General features: G+C 43.8%; 1 protein-coding gene across 5 annotated transcripts; it reads right to left on the reverse strand.

The window, feature by feature from the left end:
- Window positions 1-696: 696 nt before the first annotated feature.
- On the reverse strand, window positions 697-15,489 carry CNBP (CCHC-type zinc finger nucleic acid binding protein). Of its 5 annotated transcripts, XM_009181335.4 has the most exons (6): window positions 15,269-15,386; window positions 12,068-12,260; window positions 3,159-3,296; window positions 2,969-3,061; window positions 2,602-2,803; window positions 697-1,780 (listed from the first exon to the last, which is right to left on the reverse strand). In XM_009181335.4, exons 3-6 carry the CDS (start codon window positions 3,280-3,282, stop codon window positions 1,663-1,665), a joined length of 537 nt encoding a protein of 178 aa, XP_009179599.1. In that variant the 5' UTR covers window positions 3,283-3,296; window positions 12,068-12,260; window positions 15,269-15,386; the 3' UTR covers window positions 697-1,662. The 5 variants fall into 5 exon arrangements, with proteins under 5 accessions (XP_009179599.1, XP_003906936.1, XP_003906937.1 ...); XM_003906887.5 differs by lacking the exon at window positions 12,068-12,260 and having other exon boundaries at window positions 2,602-2,800; window positions 15,269-15,489; XM_003906888.3 differs by lacking the exon at window positions 12,068-12,260 and having other exon boundaries at window positions 2,602-2,800; window positions 3,180-3,296; window positions 15,269-15,455.
- Between the last annotated feature and the right edge of the window lie 582 nt (window positions 15,490-16,071).

Consider the following 16,071-nt stretch of genomic DNA (forward strand, 5'->3'; position numbering starts at 1 on the left):
AAAAATTAGCTGGGTGTGGTGGCAGACACCTGTAGTCCCAGCTACTTGGGAGGCTGAGGCAGGAGAACTACTTGAAGTGGGGGGGCAGGGGCGGGGGCGGCGGCTGCAGTGAGCTGAGATCGTACCATTGCACTCTAGCCTGGGCAACAGAGCGAGATTGTGTCTCAAAAAACACAAAACGCTAAAACAGCAATGGTATTAAAACTGTTCAGAATGGGACGGACACGGTGGCTCACGCCTGTAATACTAGCACTTTGGGAGGGGGAGGCAGGTGGATCACCTGAGGTCAGGAGTTTGAGACCAGCCCGACCAACATGGTGAAACCCCGTCTCAACTAAAAATACAAAAAATTAGCAGAGTGTGGTGGCAGGTGCCTGCAATCCCAGCTACTCAGGAGGCTGAGGCAGGAGAATTGCTTGAACCCGGGAGGTGGAGGTTGCAGTGAGCCGAGATTCCATCACTGCACTCCAGCCTGGGCAACAGAGCAAGACTCCATCTCCAAAATAAAACAAAACCACCACCACCAAAAAACTTGTTCAGACTGAACACAGAACTCAAGGGCATTATTATAATGCATTACAAAGAGAATTTTCTATAGCTTTGCACAAGTATCTAAATCCTATACATCCTTTTAACAGCAATTTTCATTATTGAAGACATGACTTAAGTACAAAAAGAAAAGTCCAAACTGTCAGCTTTCAGTCCTCCACATTCCCCTCTTTAATATGGTATTTTGCACTATATACATTAATGAAAATTTGAAACAAAAAAGAACTTTACTCAAACTCCCCTTCCTCCTCCAGCTTTATTGGAATAGTTTAAAATTACATTTCTATTTTCTAGGACTTCAGTTGCTCTTTCCATCTGACTTTTAAAAACTGATTACAGCAAATGAAACACAGTTGTCTAAGTGATATAGTATACAAAAATAACATCTTGATTTCTGTGAAAATGCATTTCTCTGCAATTCCTGAATAGCTCCAAATTATGCTAACTCTGAGCATTGATGTTTACTCTGGGTTTTAGATTTAGTCTTTGAAAAAAATGTGTTCTAAACCTTTGCCATCACCATCTATGTGTCCAACATCAACACTGTGATGAAGTTGTTCCTGTTTAGGCTTTTATTCCGATTTCTCTCGAACAGCCATTAACACGCATGTTTATCTTTTTGTTCACTCCCACTCAACTGTATGTTCTATGTAGGGCCTGATACAGATGTTACTTGATGTTATTTAATAGCTACTGAGGTCAGACAATCCAAGGCCATCATTATACTAAAATTAAAGTTATTTATGGAAGTTCATAGACACTTCCAGAATTGGTTTTACCTCCTACATGGGAACATGTTCAACAAACCCAGGACGGGCTTACTGGTCTGACTCAACTCTTCCCATTCATCAATCCCTATTCACCAGTGGCACGGAAAGGGGGTTCTTTAACAAAGCATTATACATAACACCTCTACCAAACTAAACATAAACTTTTTTTTGTAGTTAAATGCAGAAAGTCGGTTTTTTCCACCCCTTTCCTCCTTTTACACGGCAAGTAAAGCTCACTGGCCTGGGAGTTGCCTCTATCTGCCAACCTTTGGCCAGTGAAGAGGATTCAGAGAAAATAATACAACCATCAATCAGAAAAAGGAGGGGCGACAAAGGAAAATAATTAGGCTGTAGCCTCAATTGTGCATTCCCGTGCAAGGTGCCCTGACTCGCCACAGCGGTAACAGTTGACTTCACTTGTCTTGCTGCAGTTGATGGCTACATGACCAGTTTCACCACACCTAAAAAAGAAATTAAAATACTTTTCACAATGGGCCTCAGAACAAAACTGTCTACCAAAGCAACAGTCACGATGCCGAACAAAACGCCTGATCCTTGTCTTCATGCAATTAATCCCTAAGGTTTCACAGATATGTACACAACATTTATCAAATTATATACTTTACATGTCACAAACAGGCAAAGATTTCTGGTTACATGATAAAAGATTTATGTGTATTAATTACAGAGCTTTCTATGAAGTCTCTGGAAGTTTCAAACTGTAACACTCTTATTTTTACGTATTAAAAAAATCCAGTTGTTAGGCCGGGCGCGGTGGCTCAAGCCTGTAATCCCAGCACTTTGGGAGGCCGAGACGGGCGGATCACGGGGTCAGGAGATCGAGACCATCCTGGCTAACACGGTGAAACCCCGTCTCTACTAAAAAATACAAAAAACTAGCTGGGCGAGGTGGTGGGCGCCTGTAGTCCCAGCTACTCGGGAGGCCTAGGCGGGAGAATGGCGTAAACCCGGGAGGCGGAGCTTGCAGTGAGCTGAGATCCGGTCACTGCACTCCAGCCCGGGGGACAGAGCGAAACTCTGTCTCAAAAAAAAAAAAAAAATCCAGTTGTGAAAACTGTCCTTGTACCATAAGCCACAGGATATCAGGGCAGAATACAGAATTATATACAGACAGACTGCCAGTTACGTATGGTGAAAATTGGTCGTATCTGGTCACAGCTAACTTTCACTGAATTTATTAAGGCCCTTCCATTTATAGCTAATTCATTTCTGGAAGAATCTCTGCAATGAGTTTTCTTCTAACAACATTCTGACACCTTACCTATAGCACTTCACTTTGGTGCAGTCTTTTTGAATGTGTCCGAATTCTCCACAAGAATAGCACTTCTGCTCATCTGCATGGTCGCAGTCACGAGCCAGATGGCCTGGTTTGCCACAGTTGTAGCAGCATTGCTCTCGCTCTCTCTTGGGCTCCTTGCAGTCCTTGGCAATGTGGCCACCTCTACCGCAGTTATAGCAGGCTTCAACAATAAGGAAAAGAAACAGACCAAGACTATAAAACCTTTACAAAGTGTTATGTTTTAAATTATACAATATAAAACCTCAAAGGTGGAAATGCTATACGCAGTTGCATGTGCTCACCTCTCCAAACTCTAGAGGGGGATAAAAAGGAAGTGTTAAATACTTACCATCCTCCTGAAGATCACAATCCTTGGCAAGATGGCCAGACTCACCACAGCGATAACAGATGTCTGGAAGAGATGAGGAAACAAACTGGAAACCTGTTTTGAGCAAAAACAAAGAGAATTTGGCTAGTCAGACCAGTCTTGATACTAACAAATACTGAAGTACTTCAAATTTTTCTATTCGACAAAATACCTCTATCCGAGGTAAAACCACCTCTGCCACGGCTTCTCATTCCACGACCACGGCCTCCACCAGTAGGACATTCCCGGGCCCAGTGGCCAGATCGTCCACACTTGAAGCACTCATTGCTGCTCATGGCTGCAGTCAGATCTTTGAAATATTAAAAGTAACAACATTAAACCACTGAAAGTTCTTTTAACTTTTATTCTCCGTTAAATGTATTTTTGGAAAACTATTCTGGGGGAGAAAGCTAGCTAATATATCAGTTAAAAAAATAGCTGGGTGCAGAGGCTCACGCCTGTAATCCCAGCACTTTGGGAGGCCAAGGTGGGTGGATCATGAGATCGAGACCATCTTGGCTAACATGGTGAAACCCCATCTCTACTAAAAATCCAAAAAGTAGCCAGGTAAGGTGGCGGGCGCCTGTAATCCCAGCTACTTTGGGAGGCTGACGCAGGAGAATGGAGTGAACCCGGGAGGCGGAGCTTCCAGTGAGCTGAGATGGTGCCACAGGATTCCAGCCTGGGCAACAGAGTGAGACTCCGTCTCAAAAAAATAATCATACAACTACATGCTTATTATAGACCTATTACAATATACATGTTAATAGTTATTGATGGAAGTGATGGAATTTACAGGGTTAGGGTCAGTGAAAATCCATTATGAGAACAAATAATTGGTAGTGGCCAGGCGCAGTGGCTCACACCTGTAATCCTAGCACTTTGGGAGGCCGAGGCAGGTGGATCATCTGAGGTCAGGAGTTTGACACCAGCCTGGCCAACATGGCGAAATTCCGTCTCTATTAAAAATACAAAAAATAGCCGGGCATGGTGGCATGCGCCTGTAATCCCAGCTACTCAGGAGGCTGAGGCAGAAGAATCACTTGAACCTGAGAGGTGGAGGTTGCAGTGAGCAGAGATCACGTCACTGCACTCCAGTCTAGGGGACAAAGTAAGACATACACACACACTCACGCACACAGAAAATGGATTCTCAGAGTGAGGAGTCAGTGAAGGAAGATACTCTCTTAACCTTAGCACCTGATATAGTACCTAGTTATACTGCAGCACTTGCCTGGTGACTGAGATATTCCTTAGAACAGGTATGTTAAAACAAATGCAAGATACAAATTTTATCTCTAGATGGTACAACTACAGTAGGCCCTCTATATCCATGGGTTCTGCATCCATGGATTCAACCAACCTGGGAATAAAAATATTCAGTGGAAAAAAAAGTTGCATCTGTATTGAACATGCAGACTTTTCTTGCCATTATTCCCTAAACAATATGCTAACAACTACTTATTCAGCATTTACATTGTGTTAGGTATTATAAGTAATGTAGAGATGATTTTAAAGTATATAAAAAGATGTGCAAAGGTTCTAATGCAAGTAGTACACTATTTTATATCAGGGACTTGAACATAGGAGGATTTTGGTATCTGAGGGAGTTCGTGGAACCACTTCTCCACAGATACCAAGAGACGACTGTATAATAAAAACACTAGGAAAATGACCATAAGTTACACCAAAGCGCTAATAATGGCACATACAGCACTGGGAAAATTTGTGTTTTGTTTTCTTTTTATTCTCCCCTTTCCAAATGTTTCTGTAATTTTACATTTTAAACAATGCAACTTAGAATTTCATAATAAACTCCTTTAATTGGGTATCATTTTAAAATAAAAATAAAACTCCCACTAAAGCAAATGGATTTTGTACTTCTTATGTAATAATCTAAAAATAAATTGAGGCTATTCTTAAAATAGAATGAAATGGAATAGAATGGAATGAAAACAATGTAACTATATTTTCACACTTCCATATCTCAATATTTTTACTCTGAATTCCATTGTCAAACAATGGCACACAAAGTCGTATTTTAAATATCCTCTCAAACCTAAGCACAGGCATCATCATCTAGAAAAACGTATTTCCAACTGAGTAAAACTGACTGGATAATGGAATTAGCTAACCCAACCACAGCACCAAAGACCCAAAAGGCAGTCAGAAAAATGGCAAGGTTCTCCACTTTCAGTAACTGTTTAACTTTTTACTAACTCTTGCCACTTGCCTACGAACATATTACCAAAAAAAATTATTTGGCTATGAGTTATTGGTGCTTTCAGATGCACAAAACATATTTCTAGTCAGAAGAAACCAGCCAGTGAAGGAGATTAAAAACAGATTTTCACAGAATTTCAAACAGTATCTGCTTTGTAATCATTCTTTCTTAACTATACTAGTATCAAGCATCCTAAATTATGTAAAGTATTTGCCGGTTTCCACCAAAGGGAAAAGTCAGGATTAAAAAAAAAAAAAAAAAATGAATGGCAGCCTGGGTGCAGTGGCTCACATCTGTAATCCCAGCGCTTTGGGAGGCCAAGGAAGACAGATCACCTGAGGTTGGGAGTTCGAGATCAGCCTGGCCAACATGGTGAAACCTCGTCTCTACTAAACATGCAGAATTAGCCAGGCTTGGTGGCGCATGCCTATAATCCCAGCTACTCGGGAGGCTGAGGCAGGAGAATTGCTTGAACCCAGGAGGTAGAGGTGGCAGTGAGCCGAGATCACACAATTGCACTCCAACCTGGGCTACAAGAGCGAAATTCTGTCTCAAAAAAAAAAAAAAAAAAAAGGCATATGAAATAGTCTATCTTCTCCAGTTGAGCTCATTTAACTATTGCTCTCAAGGAATTATTTACACATAAATGATTACTTTTAAAGTATAATCCAGACAATCTGCAAGGCCTGAATATTTTATAATTTGATATTTAAACAAGATACATCTTGTTTAAAATACAAAACCAGGCTGGGCGCGATGGCTCACGCCTGTACTCCCAGCACTTTGGGAGGCCAAGACAGGTGGATCATGAGGTCAGGAGATGGAGACCATCCTGGCTAACACGGTGAAACTCCGTCTCTACTAAAAATACAAAAAAAAAAAAAAAAAAATTAGCCAAGCGTGGTGGCTGGCGCCTGTAGTCCCAGTTACTCAGGAGGCTGAGGCAGGAGAATGGCGTGAACCTGGGAGGCGGAGCTTGCAGTCAGCTGAGATTGCGCCACTGCACTCCAGTCTGGGCAAGACTCTGTCTCAAACAAAACAAAACAAGGCTGGGCACAGTGGCTCACACCTGTAATCCCAGCACTTTGGATGCCAAGGCAAGAGGATCACCTGAGGTCAAGAGTTTGAGATCAGTCTGAACAACACAGTAAAACTCCATCTCTACTAAAAATACAAAATTAGGCCAGACACGGTGGCTCACGCTTGTAAGCCCAGCACTTTGGGAGGCAGGTGGATCATGAGGTCGGGAGATCAAGACCATCCTGGCCAACATGGTGAAACCCCAACTCTACTAAAATAAAAAAATTAGCCGGGTGTGGCGGTGTGCACCTGTAGTCCGAGCTACTTGAGAGAGGCTGAGGCAGGAGAATCGCCTGAACCTGGGAGGCAGAGGTTGCAGTGAGCTGAGATCGGGCCACTGCACTCCAGCCTGGGCGACAGACCGAGACTCCGTCTCAAAAAACAAAAATGTTCTGTAAAAAAGATACGCACCTCAGTGGCAAAGGCAGAACTTTGCACACTAGAACAGAAGTTTTACATGTTTTGCCTTTTTTTTTTTTTTTTTTTGTGACGGAGTCTCGCTCTGTCACCAGGCTAGAATATGGTGGCACAATCTTGGCTCACTGCAACCTTAACCTCCCGGGTTCAAGCAATTCCCCTGCCTCAGCCTCCACATAGCTGGGACTACAGGCGTGCACCACTATGCCCGGCTAATTTTTTGTATTTTAGTAGAGACAAGTTTCACCATGTTGGCCAGGATGGTCTCGACCTCCTGACCTCGTGATCTGCCTGCCTTGGTCTCCTGAAGTGCTGGGATTACAGGCGTGAGCCACCGCGCCCAGCCTGTTTTGCCACTTTTAGTCACACATAGTTTTACTAGAGTAAATTAATGCTAATAAAGAAAACAAAAACAAAAACAAAACACTAAGCCTTAAAAGGGAAGAAAAACATTAATAGCCTTCAAACATCATCAATATGACATGCTTTTTAAAGAGGTCTTTCAGTGTCCTTAGGTACTATGTACGCAATCTGTCCTCTCCTCCCTTTGGCCAACCCTATCAGAGTGAATCAGGTGGTCTACAGTTTCACTGGTAACTGGTCCCTTGCGATAGGCTTGTCTCTTTAACAACATTATTAAACTAACTGCTTTCCACAATGTTTTAGACTCACACTACTTATATTAGGCAGCAGGTCCCGATCCTAGCACTCATCTCATATGAGTGTATTTAGTTAAAGGTCTTTACAGAATTCCATGATATTCCTTAGGAAAACTAAGGTAAGGTAAGACAGCTGAGAATCATGGCTCCATGAGTCTGTCTCATTGCCTATGACTGCTCCTGGCTGGATTCTCACTGCACTGTCCTGGTCTCCCCTGCTCCTTTTCCACCTGTCACAACTTTTTCCAACCTTCGTGGGCCAACTCAAATGCCAACTCTATAAAAGAATCTGACTACATCTCCCAGCCTGGAACTATCCTTCCTATTAAGTCCCAGGACACTCTGTTAATATCTGTCTAATGGCAGTACCACATTGCCTTGTATCATATTCCTTGAAGGTAGAGACCAAGTAATTAACCTTTGAATCATCGAACATCCCATACAGTTATCCTTTTAGTAGCCATCATGTAACTCAGTATTTTAATTAATTTTTTTGGGGGGGGCAGGGGTCTTTAGTAATTTGGTGAATTAAACTACTGACCCAATCCGATCTAATCAAGTACTAACAACAAAGCATCTAAATTACTGCTATCAGTCACCAGAGTTACTGCACCATTAATTTAAAGTAATGATGTATTCTCAATTTTGTATTCACTAAGGACTGACTACAGTCACTCTCTGAAAGTCTCAGCTTTCTGAAACCATAGGTAAGATTCTGCCCAAATGAATTTAGGATCCACAACTTTCAGCTTCTGACAGGGATCAGGGCCAACCACTCAAAGGACATTTCCAATGTAACTTTTTTACAAATCCAGTAACAGAAGTATCTTCTACTTGTAATTGTTATTTTTGGGATTCCAGTCTATAATAAAGCAAAGACTAGAAAATATCAAAGGAAGAAAACTGCTGAATCATAAAACCATGAAAATTAGATTTTTTTCAGATTATCTAACACCATCCCCACGTGTGGCTAGGAAATTTACACCCAAGACAACTAAAAAAGCCAGCAGCCAGACCAGAACCTCTAATTTGTCATCCAGGTTCTATTAGTTCAAGAATTCATAATCAATTAGACTTCAGTACTATTTTATGCAATGCTACAAAACATACATACTAACTTCAATAAAAAATAAAATGTTTTTCACTTTTGTCAGGCAGCTGGAAAACACTTATTTTCTTCCTTTTGCTAAAAACCACTAATATAAGGGACCAGTTACTAAAGGTTCCTTGGGTTTGTGTTTTCTCTGGAAAAAAATTTTCATGAAACCTGATATATGTATACTGCACTGATGTAGCCTGCCTGACACCGTAAGAGATTTTGGAACCACACTCAACCTGGGTTAATCACTTAACCCAGTTTAACTACTTGCTGTGTTACCTCAAAGACATCTGACTACCCATCTCTGTCTTACTTGTAAAAGGGAAATAATAAAACTGATGTGTGGTAAGAATTGTTACACAGTACCTTGCGCTTAATATATATTCAATTTAATAACCAAAGTTTTTGTCTTCTAGGTACATATTCTTTCCACTTTTGCCAATTACCTTAGACTGCTTACAGACAGTAGACAGAACTCAGTCCACTGTCTATTACATAGCAGGTTTAGAGTGAGACTAACTGCTTCTACTTGTTTCCCATCTTACAGTCTATTTCCTGAATGGAATGGAAGAGAGATTAAGAGGAGAAAAACTGGTGATTTCCAAATCAGTTCACATTTTCAACTACCAGACATCAAGATATTTGTCCTAAGTTTCAATTTTTGTGTATCAAATTTTTATGATACAAACCACTTTAAAGGGTGGCAGGAGCACAGGGCATGCCAGGCAAGAGAAGAAATGACTAAGACAGTCAACAGAAGGTCTGGACCAGGCCGGGTGGCCCACGCCTGTAATCCCAGCATCTTGGGAGGCCGAGGCAGATGGATCACCTGAGGTCAGGAGTTTGAGACCAGCTGGCCAACATGGTGAAACCCTGTCTCTACTAAAAATACAAAAATTAGCTGGACGTGGTGGCGTGTGCCTGTAATCCCAGCTATTCAGGAGGCTGACGCACAAGAATTGTTTGAACCCAGGAGGCAAGGTTGCAATGAGCCCAGATCGCACCACTGCACTCCAGCCTGGGTGAGAGTGAGATTCCGTCTCAAAAAAAAAAAAAAAAAAAAAAAGGTCTGACAAGACTGACGATTCACTGAGGAGCCATGTATGGTAAACTAAGAGGGGTAACTATTTTTAAAATTTTGAACTTATCTTGGAATTAAAGAAACCACAAATGGTTACTAAATTTGTCTTCCTTAACGTAATTTTACCATACTATTAAGAACAAATCTAGTAAACTACTAAAATCTAATAGTATGTGGTCAAGACTAACAATCAGGGTTCTAATAAATAGAATGATCATAACTCGGTCCTACAAAATACATTTAAAATAAAGTAGCAACAGGAAAGTTGAAGATAAAAATGACACTAGCAAAGAACGGTATGATTCTGGCTATCTTTATTACTTTATATGGTTTTCCTAACACTGCTGTACACATTCACATTTGTATATATCCTTACTTTTTGCAAGCTCAGGGTTATCCCTGACTCATTCATGTTGTTCACTTAATTCCATTTAGACCATATTGGAGCTTTTGCCCTCTGAATGTATATATGCATTATTATGCTCCATTAAGTCAGTTTGGTGTTTCAACATGGTGGTAAAACACTTCAGACTTTTTTTTTTTTTTTTGAGACACAGTCTCACTCTGTTGCCCACGCTGGAGTGCAGTGGCGTGATCTCGGCTCATTGCAAGCTCCGCCTCCCAGGTTCACTCCAATCTCCTGCCTCAGCTTCCCCAGTAGCTGGGACTATAGGTGCCCGCCACCACGCCTGGCTACTTTTTTTTTTTTTTTTGTATTTTTAGTACAGACAGGGTTTCACCGTGTTAGCCAGGATGGTCTCGATCTCCTGACCTCATGATCCACCTGCCTCGGCCTCCCAAAGTGCTGGGATTACAGGCGTGAGCCACCGCACCCCACAGGGCAAGGGTTGCAGTGAGCTGAGATAACACTACAACAAAAGCAAAACTCTGCCTAAAAAAAAAAGCAATGAAAGGAAACAATATACATTCTGTATTACCCGCATTCTAGCCAGAATAATGGAAAACAGAATACTTACCCGGGAGTAATTCTATATTTTTATCCCGGTTCCTGCATTTACTGCCTGACCTTGGTTAATTACATCCATTTCTGCCTGCCCTGAATTCTTGAAGGGTTTTAATTAATAGCTGGGTATCTATGAGTCAGGCATTAGTAAACATATCTATAATCTTACAACCTTACAAGTTATGTATTCTTGCTCCATTTTAATGACAAACTAAAGATCTGACATTGGCTGGGTGCAATGCCTCATGCCTGTCATCCCAGCACTTTGGGAGGCCGAGGTGGGCGGATCACAAGGTCAAGAGATATAAGACTATCCTGGCTAACACGGTGAAACCCCATCTCTACTAAAAATACAAAAAATTAGCTGGGCGTGGTGGCAGGCATCTGCAGCCCCAGCTACTCAGGAGGCTGAGACAGGAGAATGGTGTGAACCCAGGAGGCGGAGGTTTCCTGGGCGACAGTGCGAGACTCCATCTCAAAAAGATAAAAAATAAGAAAATCTGACACCAAGTGACTTACCCAAAGCCACACAGCTAGAAAGTACTACAATCAGGATTTCAAGAGTCTCACTCTAAATCCTCTGCAAAGGCTTTGGTTAAGAGTTGAGGCCGGGCACAGTGGCTCATGCCTGTAATCCCAGCACTCTGGGAGGCCAAGGCAAGAAGATCACTTGAGGTCGGCAGCCTAGCCAAAATGGTGAAATCCTGTCTCCACTAAAAATACAAAAATTAGCTGGCCATCGTGGTGCGTGCCTATAATCTCAGCTATTCAGGAGAGTGAGGCAAGAGAATCACTTGAACCCAGGAGGTGGAGGTTGCAGTGAGCTGAGATCATGCCATTTGCACTCCAGTGTGGATGACGGAGCGAGACTCCATCTCCAAAAAACAAAAAAAAACCCTAAAAACACAAAAATTAGCCGGGCGTGGTGGCACATGCCTATGGTCCCAGCTACTCAGGAGGCTGAGGCAGGAGAATGGCTTGAACCCAGGAGGCAGAGCTTGCAGTGAGCTGAGATCCTGCCATTGTACTCCAGCCTGGGTGACAGAGCAAGACTCCATCTCAAGCAAAAAAAAAAAAATAAGTGGTAAAGTACACAAAAATGCTATGGTAATATATGACAAAAATGCTATTGTGTAATATTTTTAAAGTAGGGAATTATACCAATTCACTCCTTTCTTCAAAATATTACATAAAAGTATTACTACTATATATCTAGTAACTTAAAAAAAGCCACACATTTGAATTGTAATGCTGTATTCATTCTGTATTTCTCTTTAGATAAAAATCAAAGTAAAACTAGAACTGATAGCTTTAAAAAAAATCTACAGTCATAATTACTTTGAATTCATTCACACAGGTTTCTTGAATCTTAAGACAGGTATTTTCTTTAACTTCATGGCAGAATTTAGGAGTCTCACCAAACACACAAACACTGGCAACTTGATTCACTAGTTAACACCTCATTTGTATTTACAGGTGATCACTGTAGCACTCATATTCCTAATTAACAAAATCCTTCTAATTACAACTTGAAATTTGGTGGCCTCAAGTTCTCACCTTATTATCCCAGTAGTTTTACACATGAAAATGCTGCATAGCTTACTGCAATCACTTAATAGCATTCCCTTGCTGCAGCAGCATCTGACACTGCCAGGACAGGAGTTCTATTAAGTGAGAAAGAACGTTCTCCACGCAGCAGGTCAGGATGCCTTGGCATCATTCTTCTCGCTCTCTACTTACTGTCAAGAGGCTAGGAAGAGAAAAAAAGAACTATTTTTTTTTTTTTTTTAATTTTTCATTCCTGCAAGGAAAAAAAAGCAAAACCTCTCTGTGGTCAAATCTTCAGCCAATAGAAAAATCATTCCAATTAGTCCAATGGTGGTGTCATTGCTTTTAGGCACCAGTTTGGTAGTATCCCATATACATGCCACATATTTTTATTGAACTTTAAAAGACAAGTAGAATTATTGACCAGGCACGGTGGCTCAGGCCTTGTAATCCTAGCACTTTGGGAGGCCAAGGCGGGTGGATTACCTGAGGTCAGGAGATGGAGACCAGCCTGGCCAACATGGTGAAACCCCATCTCTACCAAAAAAAAAAAAAAAAATACAAAAATTAGCCGGGCATGGTGGCATACGCCTGTAATCCCAGCTACTCGGGAGGCTGAGGCAGGAGAATTGCTTAAGCCCGGGAGACGGAGGTTGCAGTGAGCCAAGATTGTGCCACTGCACTCCAGCCAGGCCAACAGAGACTCTCAAAAGAGACAAGTAGAATTGTTACAAATCATATAACAAAACACATTTATACTTTAAAAAAGACATCTCCCTGCCTGTTCCAGATGTTCAAATGCCAGTTTAAGAAAAACCCGGCTGGGTACGGTGGCTCACGCCTGTAACCTTAGCACTTTGGGAGGCCGAGGGAGGCGGATCACAAGGTCAGAAGTTCAAGACCAGCCTGGCCAACATGGTGAAACCCCGTCTCTACTAAAAATACAAAACTTAGCTGGGCGTGGTGGTGGGCGCCTGTAATCCCAGCTACTGGGGAGGCTAAGGCAAGAGAATCGCTTGAATTCGCGAGGTGGAGGCTGCAGTGAGCTGAGATCAGGCCACTGCACTCCAGCCTGGGTGACAGTGTGAGACTCCATCTCAAAAAAAAAAAAAAAAAGAAAAAGAAAAAAAGAAAAACCCTGGTCTTCCACTGATTTAGTTCAAAATATTTTACAGACTGCATCATCTGTTTGAAATACATTACCTTTACTGTTACCAATATGAAAAAGTGGACCTTTAGTTCCTCAGAAAAACTGTTACTTTTTTAAAGGAAAACTGTTATCAAGAGATGAAATCTGAAAAACTTAAGTCTTTAATTCTACCCTTGGGAATGTAATAAATTATTCCTTTTATATTCCAATACACAAAGAGCTCTTGTAGACAAAAATCAGGCTGCTCAAACTAAAAACAGCATGTACCTAGGATCCTGGCAGTTTACAGGTGTTTGATTATCCTTAACCAGAGTAACTCATTAGAAGCATTTAAAACTATTTAGGAGGGGGGAGAGAGAAGCCCAGGAGATAAGAACTACATTTCATATCTTTTTGAAACCCTCAAAGCTCTACACTCGTTATATTGCTTGAGCAAACAACATAAAATTGCTAATTTAAATTCGAATGGAAATAGTAACTGGTTACCTTTCACTCCAAAACTGGGTCAAACAATAGGAAAGGGGGAAAAAACCTACTTTTAAAATTTTAATTTAAAAGCAAGATGGGGATATTCATTAGACCTCCTTCACTTTGAAAAAGACAAAAAACGAATTCAGTTTTGGTTTCTCTTACCTCTTCTGAGTCCTTCTGAATAATGCCTGAAACACACTAGCTGAAATCACAGACGATTACTGAGCAATGTTCTCTTTTCACAAGACCCCCAAGACCAGAAGCAGTTACTTCCTTTGGAAGTGCCCTGTGGCTGAGGCCATGTGGTTAACATGTGGGAACAAGCACAAGCCTTACCCATAATAAAATCAACACCTAAACCCAAATGTGGACCATTATGCCATTCTAAAATAGGTTCTCACGATATGGAAAAATCTAGATGGAGGGGGGCTAGTTGAATTTCGTGTCTCGTTTGTAATTACATCTGTTTCATTAATCCAAGAAATGATGCAGACTACCGCCCGCTGCTGTGGTTTTGGAGCTTTGACAAATTCGTGTTTTTTCTGATAATGGCGCTTTTAAAGGATCCCAGCAACTTAAATCGTGTTGACTCAGGGAAAGTGAGCCCCATCAGCCTCTTTTCGAATGGTAATATAACACAAGCAACTTAGTATTTAAATGATAAAAATTCAAGAACCGGTAAACTATCAACTACGGGGAGTATAAACACTAAAGGCTCCCAAGTCTTCCAGCAGTGTCTCGCCACCCCAAACACAAGGGCTCCTTCAGGAATCCTTTTTTTTTTTTTTTTAAAGACGGAGTCTCGCTCTGTTGCCCAGGCTGTAGTGGCGCGATCTCGGCTCACCACAACCTCCGCCTCCCGGGTTCACGCGATTTTCCTGTCTCAGCTTCCCGAGTAGCTGGGATTACAGAAGCCCGCCACCATGCCCGGCTAATTTTTGTGTTTTTAGTAGAGACAGAGTTTCACCATGTTGACCAGGCTGGTCTCGAACTCCTGACCTCGTGATCCGCCCGCCTCGGCCTCCCAAAGCGAGGGGATTACAGGCGTGAGCCACCGCGCGCGGCCTAAGAACCCTTTTCTAAGGTCCCCAAAACCCTTGGCACATGGCCCGCCAGGCGCACGACCCCAGCACATGGCCGGCACGACTATACCCACCCCATCCCCCCTTCGTCGGAGCCTTTCCCCACCACACGGACTCCTTCCAGTGAGTTCCCGCCAAATCCACTCTCGACCCCTCATTCCGCGACCCTCGAAGCGTCAGGGCCTCGGCCCCAAGGGCGCACGGGCGGGCCTCCTCTGCCCTAAGCCTGCGGCCTGGGGTGCGGCCCTGGCGCCGAGAGACCCGCATGCTCGGCGACCCAGCTTTTCAGGACGAAGAAAGGACAAGAGTGTCGTCCGACAGCGGTGCGCCAGAAACCCGGGTCCGAGGCGGCGGCGGCAGCCCCCGGGCTTCCCGCCTGACGCAGCAGCGGCGCAGGCCAAAGTGCGGCCGCCATCGCCGCCTCGCCGCTCCCTACCCTCTCTGTCCGCCACAGACCCGGCCCGCACTGCGGCTCCCTCAGCGCCGGCCCCCTCCCCCAGCCCTCACCTTCCGCGTCGGAGCGGACCCGCAGCGGCGGAGACTCGGACGCAGGCCTGGGGAAGACGGCTCGCAAGGTAGAGGCTGTTTATTTTGAGGGTCCTTGCCTGCGCCACACGCGGGTCTGCACACGGCCCCACATACGCCGCTGCGCACGGCTCTCCTCCGCCTCGCCCACGCGGCCAATCAGCGCGCGGGGTTCGGTAGTCCAATCAGTGTCGCCCGTGGGAGGGCCGCCCATCCAGAGCGCGGCGCGGGGCGGGGCGAGTGCTTCTGCGCGCCGCGGCCTTACCCGCTGTGCCCCGGGCGCGGCCTTTCCCGCCGGGGTCCTGGTCCCGATGCTTCTCGGGCGGTTCCCAGCTGGGTCCGGGCCCGGCCGGACTGGGTGGAAATCTGGCTGACCTTGGTGGTCTGTCTTGTCAGCTGGAGCAAAGGGATGCCAGGGGACGGGTCTCGGTGCAGTGACTGCGATTAGCTTGGGGCCGCAGAAAGTTTCTCCCCCTTCTCGGGCTCCTGCCAGGCCCTTGGCTTTCAGAGCCAGGCCCGATTTCCAGATAACATTTAAGTTTGCAGAAAAGGGGATGCCAGGTCACGGTCGTCACGGCTGTGGGATGTAGGCTGAGATTTGTGTTGATTTTGTGAGCCGGGGAAGGCCTTGCTCCTTTCTCCTCCAGGACTGATGTATCTTCCCAAGATGAAAGTGCCTTGTAAGGGCGAGGGGCCTTCCTGGGAAGGTCATGAGCATGGAAGGGAGTGGGACCCAGAGTGTGACGTTTAGCACGTTTGTGAGTGACATCCCCCTGGAGGGCCAG

The sequence above is a fragment of the Papio anubis genome, chromosome 2 (genome assembly GCF_008728515.1).
Source record: "Papio anubis isolate 15944 chromosome 2, Panubis1.0, whole genome shotgun sequence".
NCBI lineage: Eukaryota > Metazoa > Chordata > Mammalia > Primates > Cercopithecidae > Papio > Papio anubis.